The sequence below is a fragment of the Tripterygium wilfordii genome, chromosome 3 (assembly GCF_013401445.1).
Source record: "Tripterygium wilfordii isolate XIE 37 chromosome 3, ASM1340144v1, whole genome shotgun sequence".
Classification (NCBI taxonomy): Eukaryota; Viridiplantae; Streptophyta; class Magnoliopsida; order Celastrales; family Celastraceae; genus Tripterygium; species Tripterygium wilfordii.
The window spans coordinates 2,024,840-2,047,050 of NC_052234.1; the positions used below are offsets into that span (position 1 = coordinate 2,024,840).

At 35.5% G+C, this 22,211-nt stretch overlaps 1 protein-coding gene and 1 pseudogene across 1 annotated transcript; one reads left to right on the forward strand and one right to left on the reverse strand.

The window, feature by feature from the left end:
- On the reverse strand, nt 1–7,290 carry LOC119993228 (annotated as a pseudogene).
- Nucleotides 7,291–7,424: 134 nt separating this feature from the next.
- LOC119995055 (vacuolar protein sorting-associated protein 53 A-like) lies at nt 7,425–22,179 on the forward strand. The gene is made up of 24 exons (XM_038841419.1): nt 7,425–7,836; nt 8,657–8,751; nt 9,689–9,745; nt 9,960–10,110; nt 10,804–10,874; nt 11,989–12,113; nt 13,437–13,597; nt 13,696–13,837; nt 14,339–14,402; nt 15,112–15,297; nt 15,386–15,427; nt 16,303–16,407; nt 16,527–16,586; nt 17,168–17,245; nt 17,867–17,974; nt 18,071–18,136; nt 18,395–18,472; nt 18,545–18,678; nt 18,757–18,850; nt 19,157–19,234; nt 19,485–19,547; nt 20,829–20,897; nt 20,975–21,070; nt 21,626–22,179. The coding sequence occupies exons 1-24, from the start codon at nt 7,788–7,790 to the stop codon at nt 21,920–21,922; spliced, it is 2,469 nt and encodes an 822-aa protein (XP_038697347.1). The 5' UTR covers nt 7,425–7,787; the 3' UTR covers nt 21,923–22,179.
- The last annotated feature ends 32 nt before the right edge of the window (nt 22,180–22,211 follow it).

Sequence of the window (22,211 nt, forward strand, 5' to 3'; positions counted from 1 at the left end):
TGCTACGCAAGAACAGTAATATTAGAATTTTGCAACATCAAGTAATATCGTAATACCAATGTTGTGGACAATGCACTATCAACTTTCAAGCTAAGATGTCAAATGCCATGACAATAGAGCATTTGGAGATCCTTACAGTGAATGCATGTCCAAGGTAACTGGAAAGGATCCAGGCAGTATTTATGTATGCGTCATATCTCACACAAGTGACAGCTAATGAGAAGATCTTCTGGTTCCCGATTGTGGCATACACTACATAGTGAACCTATTGAAGACCGATGTAGCCATAAAGACAAAACAAACAGATTAGCCGAAATAGACATTAAACGAAAATTTTTAAATCATATACGAACAACAATGAGCAGTAAAAGAATTGACAAAAGCAAAGCAGCTTAGGAGAATGCTTTAGAGCTCATCACGGTATGGACTTAGCAAGCAAGTATGCCTTGTCAGTGTTAAACACCTTTGCATCTTTAAACATTATAGAATATTTGTCATAACACATCATGTATTACCAGACAAACATTTCTCAGGAAATTACTTAAAAGTTGGCCTCATTTTCACTGAAGGGGAAGAAAACAAAAATAACTGCCAGGATATTTTTCAGGGAAAATATTTGTGCTTGGTAAAGGAGGATTAAAGATTAATTTCAATCAGTGGTTACCAAATGCACACAAGCATGCAGACACCTCACATTGTAACAATAGTAACTAAAACACACCTAGCAACAAAATGCAGGCTCTTTGAGACTGAATCTTGAAATGCAAATTCTCTCTTTTACCTTGGCCTAGTTTGGTAAAACATATTGAGAATAGCAGATATGTTAACAGAAATAGTGGTAGCAGAAATGCTGAATAATTTTAGTAGCAGATATGCTGTCTGAATGGTGATAGGTGTTTGGTTCAACTTTTGTTGGTAACATTTATGATTGTAATATTATGTGATAAATTACGAGTAGGGGTATTATGTATTTTAGTTGAAACAAATGCAAATAAATAGTAAAATAAATAACAAAATTTATGGAACATAAATGATTAAAATAAATATAAATAATTAAAATAACTACACATGTCACGCTATCATTGTCATTATTGTACAAGAAAATGAATAAAAAGAAATAGAAAAATCTTGATTTTTATCAAAAAGTAATAAAAAAATCTTGATTTTTATTTTAAAAAAAAATCCTTAAGAGAGCAGTAGCGGGAGTGCTGGTGAGCTGCACCGGATGATCTTGACTGTGGGCCCAGGTTGACAAAGTTGTCCAAAAAGGGAGAAATTTTTAAGGATATTGTGGGTATAACATTAAAAGTTTGAGGACAATAATGACATAATTTCGAAAATGCTATTAAAATTGTCCCAAAAGGTAGCATTTTCAAAAGAGCCTAAAATGCTCCCAAAAGTCCCTCGGTTTTGCTGCCCGAAAATGGTCGTTTGGAAAGCAACAAGCATTTATACTACAAAGTAGTAGAAATGCTGGGTAAAATGCCTTACCAAACGCAGCCCTTGTGTTCTACAAAATGCGTAGTGCTTCACAAAATGCAGAATCCTAGGGTCCCAGTAATTCAAAAGAACAATTTACTTTAATAGATACAATATATCAATATAAGGATAACTTGTATTCCATAAAGATTGCAAGAGCACTTGGACTATTTGATAATGGTTTCTTCATTACTACAGAGTTTCCAGGGCAAAGCAAAAGATTTACAGAAATGAAACAACGCAAGATTCAAGCTAAAAGAAATCTTACACAGTAAATGAATTTTAACAGCGCCATGGTAAAATAACAACTTTCTTATGAAGATGCACTAGGTTTTTCCTTCTTGATTTAGCATCTCAGTTTATAAGATAGTGTAATAAACTAACTCTAGAAAAGGTTTGTGTTATTTCGACACTCTGTTTTCACGTACTTTTAACAGGATACATACGGTAAACTTGCACACTATCTTAATAAGGCACATCATTAAAATATGATCCCTGTAGGGTACTAAATTTGAGATGGAAACGACACTAACTTCAAACAATCTTTACGCTCAAGGGCTCTCTTGGATAATCATAAATATTACCTCAGTACCAACACGGGATCTTTCTTGATCATTAAGAATGAAGATATCCATTATTGATGAGGCGCATGGAATTGTTTGAGAGTATATATTCTGGTCAGACGTGACCGCATCCTCCACTTTTGTGATGCTAAAAAAAATAGCCTTGCACAAAGAGCAAGTTGAGATCTCTCTCCTTGAAGACTGCATTTCACCATACCACAGAAAAACCATAACTACATATGCCACTCAAGAGCTGGCAAAGAATTAAGCTTAAGAAGACATGTAGAAAAACCACCATTTACACCATCACGTTCACGACTAATCAAAGCTCCACATGTTGCTCAACACAGTAAAAATGTAATTTCATTTCCAAATGAAGAAAATATAGAAATGTTTATGAGTAAATAGTGGCTCCTGCTTGGATTTCCCCAAGGAATCTATACAGGAGAGGAACAAATTTTTTTTCCTCCTCTGCTTCTCTTGAAATCCAAAAACACTAGTGAAACATGAATTTTATCAAATCATTTCAAAACACTGAAGCACCAGTCACTAATGCGCATAATACTACGAACATTCCTAGAGTTGGAGAAATAAATTAGGAATTATATGGTTATTTGTCTCAACTCTCACTAACTATAGCGCCAGTAAGCAGAAATTCCTGCAAAAGTAGCTTCTGCTCTTTAATTTCAAGGAAAAAGAATAATATACGTCTTAACTTAGATGCAAATATGTAACTTAAACAAGCACAATGTTATGATTTGGTTCCTTGCTATGTTACCCCCGAGGTGGGGGGGGGGGGCGGCGATAGACAGTACACTTTCAGGCAAATATGAAACTTAAATAAGCATAATGTTGGGAAAGCATAAAATGGACAAAAACGGGATGTGTACCATGTGATCTGCCCAGTTCTGGATGCATGGATAACAAAATCGATGTCCACATGGTAAGATCCCTCTAGTTGAACTAAATTCTGTCCAACATATGACACATGATAACTCTGTTGCAGTATAAGAGCCTGCAGCATGTTTCTCATCTTTGATGTCTCCAACCAAGTTCCCAAAATCAGAGTAATCTTCTGAAGTTCTTTTCAAGGCGCTTGTTGAATCCCCAGTACATTGCTTGGAATCCTTCAAGGCTGGTTGACGATTCCAATCCCCAATCTCTTCAACTTCTTTTGCACTATTGTTTATAGTACTCTTTACCACATTAAGTCCACCATAAGATGCTCCCTGCATTTCGAACACATTAAATTCGCTTTCATCAACTAGTTCATTATATGAAGCATCGGTGTTAGTACTTCGATTAGAACATCCAACAGGGTAACGTTCTTGGTCAGAATGTGAAAGCACAGACTCTGATTTGTGCCTGCCAAAATTCTTCATGACAAGCCTCCGACCTCTATAAGCAGGCTCAACCACAGCTGTGCTTCCAAAAGTATCAGAAACTATAGCCTTTTCTTTCAATAAATGTGCATTACAACGAGATCTCTACTCTTCACCTTCTAAAATTTTTGTTTTCTCTCAAAGAATGCATTGAAGAACAAGAAGTCGACTCTCCATCCTTTTCCATGAAATAAAAACGAGAATTTTTCATCAGTGTATGGTCAATCATTGGAAATAGACATATGACAACTTCCCTAAAATTGTTAGATTTCTAAAGAGAATATTTTGGACCTAAGACAAAAGGACCGGTATAGTAACTTGTAAGACTTGATGTGATTAATCTATAACTTGAAAAGTTTATTGGAAGTACATATCACGGGAACAACCTATATCATACAACAGAGATCTGCAACTTCAAATAAATACATTCTCCAAAACTAAATTAAAATTATGAAGTAAGAAACCAACAAAATTGAATTAATTACCGTTGCTCTAAGTAATCCAGAAGAACTCGACCGATTGACGAGTTGTAGAGTACTTTTCACTGATTTGCTCTTAGTTTTATGAGCACTGCCAAAGCTTTTACCCAACTTGTGCAACACATTCTGCAATAGACGTGACAAGAAGCTGATAATAGAGTTGCAGGATCCTCAATAAAATATGCAGATGGCGCCAAATCAAAATTTTGACGGCCTTTACAAATACCTCAAAGCAGTTAAATATAAGACTATAAAGATGTCAAGTTGAGAAGTCATAAAATACGGGCCTATTTGGTAAAACGTATACGCTAGTGTAGAATGCTTTACCAAAGGCACTATATACTAGCGTAAATGCTCAAAAATATAAACTCCACCAACAAGCTTATTTCGAAAATAGTCAAAATACGCTAGTGTATGGTAAAATTATCAAGTATAACAATACGCTAGCGTTAGCTTTAAAAGTATCACCAAACACCCGACAACTAATTTGACAGCTTATAAACTAGTTGTTTTTGACAGTTTATAAGTTAACTTATCATTGGAGTAACAACTCTAACAACAATGAAAGCTAGCTCAAATAAAAATACCATCCATTATCCAAAACTTGTCGCAAAATCTTAACTTGCTAATCATACAGCTAACTTAGATTCCAAAAGATAAAATCACAAACAAATAACTTTGAAGATATCTCTATAAACAATATAACCGTCCAACAGGAACACCTCTCCACAGACCTGAAAGAAGTTCCTTGACTGGTGAGGAGCCAATGGGCCTAACTCTATGTTCCAAACACAATGCTTCTCCCATAAACAATTAAACACTCTCTAATGTGAAAATAAATGTTTCCAGTGTACATTGGTGAAAGAAATGAGAAGTGAAACAATCCAATGTTTTTCATCGCAATTTAACAGCTATACTAATTAGTTTCATGACCTTCGTATCATAGTAAATTCAATATTTGATGGTCATGTCATGACGCATATAAAATCCATCCACAGAACCACCAAACGAAAGGGTCCTAGTCTAATTGTCTAAAATCTTTCCAGTAACTGAAAATAGAAAACTGGACAAAATACCATATCAGTCAATTGCTTTTCTTTTGTCCACAAAGCAAACTCTTCAGCCAAACTTGTAGTGCTGTAGAGCTAAAACGACAATCATAGCATTTTTTGCATTTATGTTTTGTGAGACAGAACTTAAAGTCTTAAAAATTTACCTCCTTCAACAAAAGGGAATCATTCCATAGTCCATACAGCATCAGCATGTCCTCCAAATTTATGTCAACGTTCAGCTTTTCAGAGTCACTGCTAATGTTGGACTTGTCAGAAAATAGTGTTTCATTCTTAGTCCAGAGGGCTAGCTTAGCCACAAGTTGGTCTTCCACCAACAAGAGTCCCACTTCCTTTCCACTACAATAGGGCGAACATAAGAATCTATGGATGAGTGCAGATGATATTTGCGAAGTTTTCATTTTTATTCATCATGATTATAGGAGCATTTAGCAGCAAGGACAATAATCAAATCCTAATTCCCAATGATATATTGGGAATCATGGACAATCAACTGCAGTAATACATGTCATATGGCAACCACAGAGTACTATATAGACAAGACAATGATACCCAAGGCAAGCAATCACTGGTTGACGGTTGACCTAGAGTTTTGATTTGAGCAACGCCAGAATGACACAGCCCATGACCAGGGGCACTATTATAACAGACTGGTATATGAGCAATGTCTTAAATAAATTGTTAACCGGACTCAAATTTTTTTGTGGAAGACTAATTTTATAGAACACTAGAATAGGAACTTGCAGAAGTGCAGAAAAGGAATACATCTATGTGGAAATAATAAGTTTCACAATATTATGTGAAACCTTGAAATAAACTTAATGTTTTATTTAATTATTAATTACACAATTGGTCGAAATTTTACTCAGCCAATGGGGAAGCAAATTTGTATTTCCTTTCACTGCTTACCTATCTGTCCACCCGTACTAAAGACAGGTTTCACTGCAACAGTGGGCAATAAAGGAGGTTGGCCAATCAATTCTGGGGGCTTTATGAGCCGCCAGAATATAAATTTAACACTTCTTCATAGGATTACTGTAGTTTTTCCTCCTCAGCATTACAAAAATTCTGAAGCGCAAGCAACATCCACCTAATTAGAGATCCAATTTACCCACCTTTTAACATATTTCTCATGCACCTGTAACTAAAAGACAATCATGGAAGATATTAGAGTTAACAAATTACACTCTAGTCTCTATGGCAATCTCATATGGTAGTATTTATCATACGATTTCGATGAGGGAAGTATCAAACCATTAGGTTCCTTTCCAAGAAGAATACATGGACTAAAATATATGTTCATTAATGTTTTGTTAATTAGCACTTAGCTGATGAACATACTTTTGGGTTTTTTTGACTAAATTCATAGGCACATCAAAGGATTCACAGCCCTAGGTTTGGTGTTCAGCTTAGCACAAGACAACCAGCCAGTTACAGAGCCGGTGCTTCACAACTGTAGTTGATAGCATAGTAATAGAAGTTCAGAGAAAATTAAATTTGAAAAAAAAAATCAGGCATTAAAAGCAATCTTTTAGGCACGAAGAATCACTACATGTGATAGTATACAGTAAGGCACCCTAAGCATCAGCATGAACCAAAATCAATCTATTACATACCTTCACATCATATAGGGATGCTCTTCAACACGCCTCCCTTCCTTAACGCAATCCACCACCCACTTGTGATTCAATATTATTGTGTTAAACTTCTTAGCGAGACTGTACTTTTTCCCTTCAAATTTCCAGCACACCTACTCCCCAAATTAGAAAACCTAGATTACCATCGCACATTTCCATGAAAAATAGTTGAAAAAAAAAGAAAAAGAGAAGTCTAGGGATATACCAGTTAGCAACAACATACCAAATGTGTAATAGATTTGGACATTGCACCGATTTAATTGGCACCGCCATGAGAAATCAATTTGATGAGGTTGAACCGCTCCGAGTCTTGGTAGCCACTGACAGTCGCTACCACAGATTTCATGCCTTTGACGGGGTGACCCATTGAGTTTGTGCGATTTCGACCCAATCAAGTATCGCTATACAAGAGAGAGTCCAGCCAAATCTCTCTGCGCAACAATGAAGCAAAAAAAACGGCGATTGAGGCAGAAAATTCGATCAGGAAGCTCTTAAGAAAACACTAAACAAGAAAAAATCTCAGAGAAAATTGTTGAGTGATGATCTTCACATGAAACCACTAGGGTTTGCGGCTCTTGCTGTGCTCAATCTGTGGATGCATAAAAGCATGAACGAGATTTTGAACAAGAATTTCGTTGCCGGGAAATGTCAATTTTTGAATTTTTATTTTATTTTAATATGGACTGTGGGGCCCGCTATAGAGTCTTGGGCCGAACCAAGACTTTAGGGTGGTGGGCCTGTATAAAATCCAAAATTGGGCTCTAGGATAAGAAAAATTGAAGCTCAGGTACCAGAAATAAAATATTTATTATTCTGTACAGTTAGCGAAAATAGATCAGAATTGAACCTCCATTTGTGCAGTTCACCGGAGATGGCTGAAGCTTCTTTGAATTTCAATTGATTTAAGGAAGGGCACGGTGGTGGTCGGAGATCTGGAGAAAGCGGTCAGGGAGGATAGGAGGTTAAAACGGTGAACTACGTCTGGTACAAGTAGAAGGAAACCTCGATCGCCACAAATATCTTAATTAGTGAAGCAGAAATACAGGGTTCAGTTCTTTAGATCTCCATGAACTTGTTGGTTCTTGAAATTCTGAATCCGTATATTAAAAGTTCGTTTTCTCACCGATCCAGGCTACACAATTGATCTGTTCGTTCGCTGCTGTTCATCTTTCAAGCAATGGACAAGTCGAGCGCATTGGAGTACATCAACCACATGTTCCCCACAGGTTTCTCTTTCTTTCCGCTCTTAATTTTTCATGTTTGAGCACACGATCTCGTAATCTTTGTGCGCGTTTAAGTTATTTCTTGAAGATCAATCCGGAAACTCATGCAGACCGAGTTCTTGAGCTAATTTCGGTTCAACTCCCTCCCGTATCCTACAAGTAATAAATAGTCGTTTGCATTATGTACGTAGTTGCATTGTGTTTATTTTATGTATTTAAATATTTCTCTTTCATCTTAATTGTTTCTTAGACTTAGCGCTTTTGATGTGTGATGTTTGAATTTCAGAAGAAGCAACCTAACTCTGCTTCTCTTTCAGTGTGGTGGTCTTCAATATGGATCACGAGGAACCTATTGACTAGTCCGTAATTTCAGTGCAATTATATATGGAATACTACAAATACTAATTGCAGACGACATGTAGGAGTGGATAATTATTTTTGAATGATGGGTCTGATTACTCTGATGTACCTATATCATTGTATGCAGCATTAGAATAAGAAATTTACACATGGACCACTTCATGTGAATATTTACCACCAGTAGAATTAATCTTACTGATGTAGGTCATTAGCAACTTAAAAAAAAAATGAGAATTTTAAGCAGAATCAAGTTCAAGGCACAGCTTTGTAGGTAAGGTAAGATATGGGTTTGGAGGAAATAAATTTGGATATATGTTACATTTTTCTACTTCAGCTTTGTTAAATTCACCACGTAATCCAAGAGAGTTTATTTTGCTACACTCAATTTACATCCTTGCTGATCCTTTCTTGTTAATGTAAATATTCCATTCATTGTGACATTTTGAAGTTATTTTGATAACAGAGACGTCTTTATCTGGTGTTGAGCCGCTGATGCAAAAAATACATAATGAGATACGTCGTGTGGATGCCGGAATATTGGCAGCTGTCCGCCAGCAGGTTATGATCTTTGCTCTCTGATTTATCAATTTCATGGTAAAGTATATAGAAATAAATGATGGGGTTATTCAGTTGTGGTCCTTGCTATGCCTACTATGGTTTGAGATTTCAGAATATCTCATCCATATGAACTTCTCATCCCTTTACGCATGAAGTCGAAACCTTGTTCCATTAAATTAAATTTAAATTGTGATTTCAGAATGTCTCATCCCTTTACGCATGAACTCCGAAACCTTGTTCCATTAAATCAAATTTAAAACGTTAAAAAGAGGGATTTCATGGGGTTTGTCAAATATGTCAGTCTGGAGATGTATTCTATGTAAGGTGTCAGGAGTGGTCAGTAACGAGTAAGAATTTCTAGGAACTTTTGAGAACAGATGAGTTGGTTACTTGGTTATGAGAAACATGCATTATTAACTATTACTAGTCAGTTATGCAGTTCGTTACTCTGTTTCTTACCCTCAATGCTTTGAGGTATGAAGGATTCAGAATTATGACATTTCTCACTGTTTGTTTTTGTTTTATTGATCATGGAATGTGTTTATCAAGGGATTTTCCACAATAGTGCTTAGGATTCAAATGTGTATTGCTTGGAAGAGCTCAGGAGGCGTGAGTAGAACCCAATGAGGGTTTGTTAAGATGCTAGCATCCATTGTAATCCAATGCGATTGTTTCTTGTTTGCCATTCAACTTTTTTATTTCTTTTATCCATGACTAAGCCTGCTAGGTTGTATACAAGGTGCCATCAGTAGAATGCCGAAAGGCAAGTGTGTCAACATGGTACTGGCGATAATTTACGTAACTAGGGGGTGTAGGATTGGGGAAGTATTCTGAAGAGTGAAGATATTTGAAAAATTGCATTTACTGATTTGCATGTTTCATCATGTATGCATTGCTTGAAATACAGTCTTTGATGGTCCGGTTTCCATGTTGTCAGAGTAATTCGGGAACCAAAGCCAAGGAAGATCTTGCTGCTGCTACGCATGCTGTAGAGGTGTGTTTCTATCAACTAGGAATTTTCCAAACTGTCAATCATATACTTAACTAAGTTGATTCTTGGGTTGAAAGTGTTTCCGAAATGACTTTTCACTTTCATATGTATTAAACATATAGGGCTGGAATGAAGTAGCACACTTAGTGCTGCATATGGTTTCTTCCTACTTGATTTTATTGTTTTGATATGCGGTCTAATTTCTCTTTCAATGCAGGAACTCATGTATAAGATCCGAGAAATAAAAACCAAAGCAGAGCAAAGTGAAACAATGGTTCAGGAAATATGCCGTGACATTAAGAAGTTGGACTTCGCAAAAAAACATATAACAACTACGATAACCGCTCTTCATCGGCTTACAATGCTAGGTTGGTTTATCTTTTCCTTTTTCTTATTTCATCTTCAGAATATTTTTCTTATTACGTTATGTTAAATACATTTTCTGTTTTCCTGTTTTTCATTTATGGAAAATATGTTCATAACTTTATTGCCAATTTTTGAAAAAATTATTATAAGAATGGTTAACACGAGCCAAAAGTATGTATATCTGGTACTCTAGCCATGGAACTGTTGTTCTTTAGATTCTTAGATTATTTGCCACTTGCATTTTAAATGTATCATTAAGCATTGTTGCAGCTGATAATAATTCTTTTCCTGCCACCCATTTCAAGCTAGGCATAATAAGGCTATCCTATCTAAAATAGGGACACATGGTCTCAACTACTCAAGTTAGCAAGGTTAGGATCTGAAGTATCAAATTCATGGTCATGGATCTGGAAAATGTTACTGGTCTTTTTTTCCTGCCTTTTGCTTCCTTCATTTCATCATTTGATCATAAATCATAAAAGCATTACTGGTATTGTGTGGTAGCATGCAATGTTAAAACAGCTTTAACACACTCTTATAGTCAAACTAATGCCCCAATTTTTGGCGTTTCCACCTTTTGATCCCAATTGTTTTATTTTGAGGAGAAGCCCCAAGGGGTTGCCACTTAACAAAAGATGATAATGTATCTCTCTATTAACAAATTGCTACTTCAACAACCTTTTCCGCTATGGCAGTCTCTGCTGTTGAGCAGCTTCAAGTAATGGCTTCAAAAAGACAATATAAGGATGCAGCTGCACAGCTAGAGGTACCTTTTCTTTTGTTGGTGTAATATTAATAATTGCCTGATACAATGTCTCTGCACACTCGGAACAAATTCACGAGCCTCCGATTCCATTAGTGGTGCTTAATCAAGTCCCCCTTTTTCTTGTACATTATTCTGTGTGCCCGTCATCATCGTTATAAATGATAGCTTTTACATTATCAATAAATAAATAATTAAATTTCTTTATTTTTTCTATTTGTTGAGACTAATAAATTTTAAAGAGGACTATTATGGTAATCTAAACCTTTGATTCTTGTGAACTTAAATTTTTCAAAATATTTCAAAAGTTTATTCTGAGTTACTGACAAATCTGATGTAGTCTTGGACTCTTAGGAAACCAATGGCTGCAGATATTATTGGACCCAAAAGATACTTGGTTCAAAGCCTAAAGTCCTGCAGATCTTGTTCAGATCATAGTTTACATAGCTTTTGGCTTGTACCATAGACTACAGAGTTAAGGTTTGGTTAGAAAGACACAAGAAAACTTTTGAAACCCCTGTTGATCTTTTCATAGACAATTGGCTCACTTTTGGTTTCTGTACTCCATCAGTCTGGCTAATTTGTAATTCTCTTATCTGGGTTGCACCTGCCTGGCGACTTTAATAATAAAATTTTCCTTATTCATAAAAAAAGCTGTCAGATGTTATAGTGAAATATAGAACATAAGTGATGCTGCACAGCGAATGCTTGGTTTGGCACTGATTATTGAGGATTTGTGATGACTTAAATATGGTAAAACCTTAACACTGACGATTGGATTATCTACCTTGTTCAGGTCCCTAGGTGTGTAAATTGAATTCTATAGACTTACTTGCTAAGGTAGAGACTCTGACATTAAAGATTCTGCTAGTGACTATATCATATTAATATTTTTGGACTTTTATGGTATGTTCTCTGATGTATTCCCATTGCTTTATCATTACGATTTTGCTACATATTAGTTGTTTGTATATATCTTTTCTCTCATGCTTAATTGTCAAGGAACAATCATTTTCTGTATATCATTTTTTAGTGCACAAACATATACCGGATGTTCTGCAGCATTGTTCCCAAGATTAAGCACTTGTGACTGATGCTGATTAATGGTGTGTTGCAGGCTGTAAACCAATTATGTAGCCATTTTGAAGCCTACAGGGATGTACCGAAGATCACAGAGCTGAGGGAGAAATTTAAGAATATCAAACAAATACTCAAGTCACATGTATTTTCTGATTTCTCAAGGTTTGTTATTTCTAAACCCTCATTTAACCTCTCTCTGATATATTATCAATCAATTTTTATGTGCTATGGAAAATTATGTTGGGCCTGGTTGCCAACAAGATTGTGCTTGAACTCTTGAGCCACAAGAGTTCATATCTCAATGTTCCATGGTCTACCTTTTACTTTTCAAATTGTTCTGGCATTTACAACATGTTTGCTGCTCATCATATGACTGGATTCCTCAAATGAATGTCTCTATCATCAGGTTATTAAATAGAATTAGCACAAAAGATTCTATCTTACGATGACCTTTGATTGAAAGCAATAGGCCTTTTCTGGGAGCAGATTTTAAGTATTTGAGGATTCGATCAATGTCATCTAACTGAGATGGATGACAATCATACATAGACTAACCATGTTCACAACCTAGATAGTATCTTGAGACGGGTATGAGAAAGTTGTAACTATTTAGTATTTACCAATAAGTCTGATATTTTCCTAGACCAACCCCTGGAGGATACTGAAGCCTAGAGATATAACCGAGGTAGGAACTTAACTCCTGAAGATATAATGTAGTTTTTCCCAATATTTAATTCTACTGCTTAGCAGCTTCTTTTTTTAAGATTGCTGACTTCTTCAAGATTACTGCCGCTCATCACTGTAAAAAAATTGATATATACTATGAGAATTGTGATATGACAACACTTGATAAACTTGATTGACCTCATTCCTTTGGTGATACCAAATGCTAATGTACCCATGCTAAATCTGTCACACCATCTTCGGGATTGCTTCAAGCCATTAGTCACCCTTTATCAATTTACATGCCTTTTCCATTTGTCATTTTACTAGGGAGCCCCTAGGGACTATAATAAAAACTTCTAGCACTTTCATGTAAAATGGTATTCATAAAGCCTAGCTACTGTGAGTTCTATAAAGTTTTCATGCACCTGAGAGGGGATCCCTAATAGAGTTCATCTTACCTATTGAAAAGAATTTTCTTAGTATCACCCCCAAAGTCTGAGCGAATTCCTCGTGCAACTAAAGTCACCTTGAATTTTTTCAATTTTCTAAACATAGCAGCTACTTTCAGTCATGACAAGATGTCACCTTTACTGATCAGCCCCTGCACTCATGACGTCTATGTTTAGCCCTTAACATTATGATTTATGACATGTGTAATTTTGATTCCCATAATTCCTATGAAATTTTCCCGATTATTATATTGTCGAAAAGTTTGCAAATTCTTTGTTGTAGCGCCCTGTTTATGTTTAATAATCCGACGTAATGGACAATCTGTCTATACTACTTACTAGTTTTCATGCCCATTCTTTATAATCTCAGCTTAGGTACAGGAAAAGAGACAGAAGAGTCTAACCTACTGCAGCAGTTGTCTGATGCTTGCTTAGTTGTTGATGCCTTGGAGCCATCTGTGAGGGAAGAGTTGGTGAATAATTTTTGCAATAGGGAGCTTACTTCATATGAGCAGATCTTTGAGGGAGCTGGTTCGTTGGAGTTCCTCTTTTTATGTGTGTCATTTTACTTCATTGTTTTGTTCCTACATATCCATGATTTTAAATAATGGTGTTTTTGTTATGATTAGAACTGGCTAAGTTGGATAAAACTGAAAGGAGATATTCATGGATCAAGCGCAGAATCAGAACAAATGAAGAACTTTGGAAAATCTTCCCTCCCTCTTGGCATGTGCCATATCGGCTTTGTATCCAGTTCTGTAAAAAGACAAGGTATGTTAGTCTTCTCATGTCCACATGAGTGTAAATCTGTGTTAAAAAGGAGTTACTTGATAAAATAGTAAATTTGTTAGTGCTGAGTATTCATTACAGATACTGTTTTAAACCAAACCAGTGAAAATCATTAGCTGCTTTTTCGAAAATTCAAAGTAGTCCGAATTCCTAAATCCAGGGACAATTATTGTCAAAAAACCAGCATGGCTGTTGGTATCATTGATATTATACCCCGAAGATTCAAATTACTTATACTTGTGAGACTGCATTTTGGTGTGGTAGTACATGGCCATACACATGTTCTACAAATATCTTTAATCTTCAGATTAGCCCTTGCTTCAGTAGTGCTAAGAGAAGGCTGAAGTTTGTGTGATTCAAAATGCTTAATTAAACTCTTTTTTTTTTAGTCCTTTAAGCTTGGAATGGCCTATGAGGTATGGTCTAGCTTATATGATGTAGGCCTTTTGAATAATTTGTATATAATGTATTATACATTTCCAGGAAACAGCTAGAGGGAATACTTGATAATCCGCAAGAGAAGCTGGATGTTGGAAAGTTATTATTGGTGAGGCAAATTTTTTTGTTATACCTTTAATTTTGCAACCTTTACTGATGATGATAATCTCCAATGGAGATGTGGAGGAGCTGTGAAAGAACTCTTTGATCTCCATAATTTTAGTGTCATAGCTTCAAGAACATGAGGATCATGCCATCTCTTCAAGAACGTTGACAAATGTAGTAGTATAGATTTTTCTATACAAGAAGAAGAGTTATAGGGGCATCATAATTCGTCATCATCACATCATCATCAACAACTATAAAATAGACTTTATCTGAAATACTCAAATAGTCAAACATAGGGGCATCATATATGGCAAGAAAATTGAGAGCTATGGAAAATGGAAAGCTTGAAGCTATTAACCTTTGTATCCTAGTATAGATATCAAATTAAAAGCAGTTTGTATTTAATGTTTTGAATGACATCATTAGGCTTTGTCTAATTGTTTCTTTGTTCTGGTTCTTGTGATTTTAAGGATTGACCCTTAGCTTTTATGTTTGGTTTGTTGATTAATCATTAGAAATAGTTGATATGAAAGTTCTTTATACTTATATTGAGCTACTATCTCATGATAATCTTGATTATGAGATGCTTATTTAACTCGTTTCTGATAATGGTTTTTTAATAGAAAAGATTTATTAACAGCACCAAGAGGGTACAACCCGAAACAAACAAGGATTACACTTTTGAGACAATTTCTGATATTGGTTAACAGGCATTACAGAGAACCTTAGAATTTGAGGATGAATTAGCTGAGAAGTTTGGTGGAGGCACCCAGAATAGAGAGGTTGTTAATGAAATTGAAGAAATTGGAAGAGGGGAAAGCGACAGTCGAGATGTATCAGATATCCGAAAGAAATATGAAAGAAAGCTTGCTGCAAATCAAGGAACAGAGACTGAAGTAAGCCATATTTAGTTCTTAATATGATTATAGAATTAAGAAAAGTATGCATGTAATTCATTGATTGATTCCTTTTGATTTTGGACAGGAAAAGGATAGAAATAGGGATTTGTCAGTGCCTGGAGCTGGGGTATGTATTTTTTTTTGTTTGTTCTTGGAATCTTTTTATTAACTTAGGCTGCTGTGCGTTCAGATTTGAACTTTTTTAACTCATAATAATACATTCTACATATGGAACAATAACTAATTTATTTGTGGTTCTTGCACTTCATAATAACTTGCTTTCACATTGACAACTGAAATTAAGAGTGACTTGCACAGATAGATTGATGTTTTGATTTGATGGTGCCAACAAGATTTTTATTCAAGTGATATTAATTGGTTAAGTCTCAAGCCCATGACAGATTATTATTGATAATTTCCTTTGTTTTCTTTTGAAAAAAATCGGTTCATCTTTTCTATTTGCCTTGCTGAAGGGAAACTATAACTACAGAAGAAAAAAGAAGTGACAGATTTCTCTTAGCAAAAATGCATGATTTGTAAGTGGGATTGACATTTTGATTTGGTGGTGCCAGTAAGAGTTTTATTCAAGTGAGATTAATTGGTTTAAGTCTCACGGCCATGACAGATTATTATTTATTTTTTCTTTGTTTTCTTTTGAAAAAAAAATCAGTTCGACCTTTCTATTTGCTTTGCTGAAGGGAATGACAGAAAAAAAAGTGACAGATTTCTCTTAGCGAAAATGCATGATATGTAAGTGGAATTGATTGAAGCCTTGGAAGCATTATCTACTAGTGGTTGCCCTTTTCATAATTAATATATTAAGCAGTATAACTTTCAATAGCTGTTAATTAATCTGTTAACTCACAAACTTTGACATTAGTGTCTTTGGTAATCTTGTGGTTTCCAACATTATTAGTTCTTCTTTAGTTTTTAATTGTAACACACAGCTTTAATCATTTTCCATGATATCTCGAGAATCATCTACAATCACTGTTTTGGCAGTTTAACTTCCGTGGAATCATTTCATCCTGCTTTGAACCTCATTTGACTATATATGTTGAACTAGAAGAGAGAACACTAATGGAACATCTGGAGAAACTTGTTCAGGTAGGTTTGGTTGATTACAGAGAAACACATTCAAGTGGTCAATTGGAAAAAAAAAACACATTCATTTTTTTTAATGCCCCTGAGCTTATTTTTCTTTGATGATATTCTCTTTACGATAGGAGGAAACATGGGATGTTGAGGAGGGAAGTCAGAATAATGTCTTATCTAGTAGTACACAGGTATGCAACTTGAACTTCTTTCTGATAGTATTTCAAATTTGCATGCATTTCAATTATCTATCATATGGCGGACTGGTTTTGGGGGTACCTGCAACTTTTGATTGCCTGTCTTCTGTTTACTCCTGATCGATCTGGCTATAGGAATATATCATCGCTAAAAAGTGTTTTGATGAAAAGTTAATGTCAGTGTGCAGCAGCTCAAGATTCTCTATCAATTGGATATTATATGCCCTAAAGGGCCATGCCACATAAATTTTAATTGATTCAGTGTCTGCAACTGTTGGCATATGTAAAGTGGATCTTGACTATGTTTACTAAGGTGTTCTGTACGCACCCACTCACACACACTGACACGTGCTCGTGTGTACACATATATAAAGCTTAATGGTGATGCATATATGAGTTTAGGTAGGAAATTGAGTTCTTTGTCCTGTTGTTTTCACTAGGATTTTCGTATCAGCTGCCAACAGTCTCTCGTAAAACTTCTTACAAACCTGCATTTTTTATAAATAACTATTGCAATATGAGTATTGATCTCCGATGTTTTTGTTGCACTAACTTGGTTTTCCTTGTGTTTTTAGTTGTTTCTTATGATCAAGAGGATCTTAAAGCGGTGCAGTGCTCTAACAAAAAGCCAGACATTGTATAATTTATTTAAGGTTTGCAGTTGGTTTTTTTTCCCTGTTGTGTGATGGCATGTGATCTTATGAAGTGGCTAATCATCTGAAAATTGAAGGAAAGAACATTTGAATTTGAGTCAAAATTAAGCGAATAAAAAGTACTATGAATGAGATATTATATTAGGGCAGGAACACGGTATAAATTCTTAAATGTGGAAGGAAAGGACTCCAGATCGATCTATTGGATGGGTAGAAGGATTATTGTGAGATTGAATTTGATATTTTGAGGACATTTCTTTGTTGACTATTTCCCTTTGTGCAAATACCTCTCCCCATGTCTTTCATGGATTTTCATTATAAATTACATCTTAGTTGTCAACTTCTTTTTCATTTCCTTTTTTTCCAATTTTATTCAGTGCTCTTGTAAACTTATGATTTACTTCTTTTTACTACTTTTCTTCATTTAGTTGAAAAAGAAATCACTCTGAATGAAAGATGATTACAGTTCAATAGCAAGGGAAACCATTATGCTTTGTGTATAATATGGTTATGGGCCCAAATGAAGTTTGAAGCAAACAAGCTGACTGTGTCTGTGTTATGAAGTAGTATGAAAATTATATGTTATGTGCGTAATATTACTGTCTATCTTGTTATTCATAGGTATTCCAAAGAGTTCTTAAAGCATATGCAACAAAGTTATTTGCAAGACTACCCAAGGGTGGTACTGGTATTGTGGCAGCTGCAACTGGCATGGATGGACAAATAAAGGTATAGTTGGACCTTTTCTAATTTTCATAAATTGGAAAAAAAAAATGATGAATATAAATCCACTGTTTAATTATTCATGTGACAATGTGAAAGCAGACATCTGATAAGGATGAAAGGGTGATTTGTTACATTGTGAATTCGGCTGAATACTGCCATAGAACGGTAAGTTCATTTCTCAACTCATGGTCTTTCTTTTTGAGCAACTGGTTTTATTATTGTAAATGTATCAGGCTACTTTTATTATTGTAAATGTATCAGGCTATTTTTTCTGCCCTTATCATTAGCATGATTTAAGAGATGTGTACCAGAGTTCCTTCCTGTTGGTCTTTTGACATGAGCATTACTTTAGCAGTTGCAACTCCAAAAAATGGCCTTGCTGCTTAGTTTTGCTGTTTAATCACATATATGTTCTTTTGACAGGCAGGTGAACTGGCAGAAAGTGTATCCAAAATAATTGACCCCCAATTGGCAGATGGTGTGGATATGTCAGAAGTTCAGGTATCAACTATTTGATTTTTTTGACAGAAACAATTCGTGGGTATGTTTCTCATTAGAAGTGCAATAGTGCAGGATGAATTTTCTGCGGTTATAACAAAAGCATTGGTGACGCTGGTCCATGGCCTAGAAACTAAATTTGATATTGAAATGGCTGCCATGGCACGTGTTCCTTGGGGAACCCTGGAGAGTGTTGGTGATCAATCAGAGTAAGAAACATCCATTAATAATTTAACACTAGGGTGCCTGTGAAAATTGTGTACATAATCACATCATCCTTGTTGCAGGTATGTTAATGGCATAAACATGATCCTTACTAGTAGCATCCCTGTGCTAGGACGACTTCTTTCTCCTATTTACTTCCAATTCTTTCTGGACAAGGTAAGCATATGTAAGTGTAAATATTGGCTGCATATAGTTTGTGAATTGTTAAGAGTTTATTATCACTTTGATTATTTAATTTCTCCCCAATGCCCAACTGGTTTAGACAATCTAGAAATATTGTCTCGTCTCACATTCATTTTAAGGATACTGCCACCCTTGATTTTGTTGTCTGATAACTGTGCACAGCTTTTATAATATTAATAAAAAATTCTGAACTTAACACACATTTCTCTGATGGGGTTTTTTTAACATCTATCTTGAAGTATCATGGTAACTTGATTTGTTTATTCTTATTTCATACAGCTTGCATCATCTCTAGGCCCCCGCTTCTTCTCGAACATCTTCAAATGCAAGCTGATCTCAGAAACCGGAGCTCAACAGGTAATGAAAAAAATAATTTGTTTCTTCTGTTCCTGTTCAGTAGTTTTGATAATTGTGTATGCCTCTTTATTTTACATCAAGCATAAGCGTACGCAGAACCATACAGTGTAATGAAATGGTGTAAATTTTGTTCTTTTACTTTTGAAAGCAAAAAATGTATCTATTTTTGACAAATTTATAATATTAATGGAAACATACCCTTTTCATTGATATTTATAATAGGATAACAATTTCCTTGATGCTATTGCAGATGCTTTTGGATACCCAAGCTGTTAAAACAATTCTTCTGGACATTCCATCCATGGGTCAACAGGTGAGTGATTCCTTTCATTTAACATCAATGGTTGTAACAACAACTGGACATCCTTGACTATAATTCAAAATTACCATTTCATAGACTCCTTTTATTCGAATTGGATATCATTGTGTAGTTTAATATCAATGGTAAAAAGATTATCCAGTGTAAGGATTATTTTTATTGACGTACATGTCCTTTGGAAATTAATATAATATTTACTGTGCCTTTTTCTGTGGTCAGTGGTCACCATATGAATCCACCTCAAGTGACTGCTGCTTGTGGGTTCAAATGTATGTTGCATCAATATGTCAAACCCAAATTTTATGGGACTTGTGGAATTTGGGTTGAAGTGTTGATGAAGTGGCTACATTGCTGAAAGCCTGAAACTTTTAGTTGTGCTGATATTTTAATTTTGTGGATTTTCTATGCTTATCAATTTTGATATTAATATAATAATTTTCTATGTTAATATAAATATCCCCCCCCCCCCAAAAAAAAAAAGTCTGCCAAATACAAGTAGGAGTACAATTATTAAATCCTTTTAGGAAACAAGTTCTATGGCCAAAGAATTTTGTTGGAAATTGTGACTTCTCGTGAACGCAGTCCTTGAAGCACTTTCCAGCCGTATGTCAAACCTTAATCTCTTGACATTTTCGGTTTTCCACCTCGAAATTTCTCTCATGATAAAAGATTCTACTCAAATCACCTTTCAGATATATGATCTGCTTAGTCTTTCATTTGTTGTTCAGAATGCAGTTCTTCTGGTATTTTGTTTTTCCTAGCTTCAATTCGCGGAAAGTTCTCTTTATTCCATCCGCACATATTTTCCTTGAGAAACTTCAAATCCTTTGCAAAGACAATCTGGGCTTGCCTTGAGTGTTACTGCTTTGCCACTAATCCTTACAAGATCCTTGAAACCTTCTTATTTGAACTTTGAGCTTGCTGAAGGGGGAGGTGTTGCAGTAAAGGGACTGGTGGATTTTAAGGATATATAGCCTAACTTCCATCAGAATGGTGGACAGATGTTTTTTCTGCTGATTTGAACTCTTTGGTAGGATATTTGAGATGTTGTTTAGGGTGAAAGAAAACTGCTTTTATTTTATGCTTGAATTAAATTATCTTGGAGAGACAAGAAATTACCTAGTAGCTCCCAGCAAATTTAACATTAGGTTATTTATAGTCAATGCAATGTTGAATCACTGATGTGGGGTTTTTGTTTTGCTTTATGTTCTCACATATTTTTCCTCTCCTTAACTAAGTAATCTCATTACCAATTGATGTAATTTCCTGAAACAGACATCAAATGCTGCTAGCTATTCAAAGTTTGTAAGCCGTGAGATGAGCAAAGCAGAAGCACTTTTGAAGGTATGTATAGCATGTTGGTAGGTTCGTTGTTGTGTGTACCTATTTCTTATGCAAAGTTCCATTGCATCATCATACAGGTGATACTATCCCCAATTGATTCAGTGGCTGATACGTATCGAGCATTGCTGCCAGAGGGAACACCAATGGAGTTTCAGCGTATCCTGGAACTCAAGGTTGTATACTCTTTTCTTTTTGTTTCTTCCTCCCACTCTTTAAGTCCGGTTGGGTATTACTTCACTTTGTTAATGCCAACTTGTCTGAGAAAGGTATAAATGAATTAGAGTAGTGTTAGACCTTGGGTTGGAAAAGTGCAGCTCAATGTGGTCCTTCTATTGTGATTTAATTGCAAAGCATATGAAGTTTGCTGTAATCTTTATATTCTCTTTACTCATGGAATACAAATTTTTTATGTCACCCATTTATGATGATGATGCTAATACCTCGTATGGTTATCCTATACATATGTCGTGAATTGGCTTTTTGTCTATCTATTCTTGTACCTTTTGACCCATAGGATTGCTGTTCCTTTTGTGTTAGTATTGTGGAGTCATTGATCTAGTCCGATCATGGTTGAGGGTTTAAGAAACTTTTTTTTTATCATGGTTGGTTCGGAGACCATTTTCAATAGCAAAGTTTCCCCAAATGTTCTGTTCAAACTTTTTGACAAAACATAGTTGTAAACTGGCAGAAACTTCGACAAATGTTTAATTTGAGTATGGCATGTGCAGGGCCTCAAGAAAGCAGACCAGCAGACCATACTGGATGACTTCAACAAGCATGGACCAGCAATTACGCAACCTATTATTGCACCAACAGTTGTTCCAGCTACCCCGGCCATCCCTTCACCTCCTGCAGGTATGAATCTTGCTTCAGTTGGATTTATTGCTTCGCGAGAGGATGTGCTGGCCAGAGCAGCTGCACTGGGACGTGGAGCAGCCACTACAGGGTTCAAGAGGTTCCTTGCTCTAACTGAAGCTGCAAAAGACAGGAAAGATGGACCTTTCAGGAAACTTTTCAACGCATGAGCTTTTATTCTTTGAGAATTTTAGTGTAGAAGCGGCTTTAGGATGCACCATTTTTTTTTTCCCTCTAGTTTTTCTTCCCTTGTAAATGCTTTACTTACAAAGAAAACAAATTCCGTTTCTTTTGAAGAATAAGTGAGATATTTTGCTGTCTGAGCTCAAAGCATGAAAGATCAACCACTTGTTATTAGTATGCATGCTTCTCAGAAAGTGTGAAAGTATTTTTGCAATCAAGATTGTGTATTACAGTCCCTTTTTCACATGTAGTTTATTAATTTGGTCGCTCCAACCG

Bases quoted from the DNA above. Each gene is read 5' to 3' on its own strand.
- LOC119995055 (XM_038841419.1), top strand. From the start codon at position 7,788: ATGGACAAGTCGAGCGCATTGGAGTACATCAACCACATGTTCCCCACA. The intron at 18,679-18,756 runs GTAAGAAACATC...TCCTTGTTGCAG, and splicing joins AGTGTTGGTGATCAATCAGA to GTATGTTAATGGCATAAACA. The intron at 19,235-19,484 runs GTAATGAAAAAA...ATGCTATTGCAG, and splicing joins CAGAAACCGGAGCTCAACAG to ATGCTTTTGGATACCCAAGC.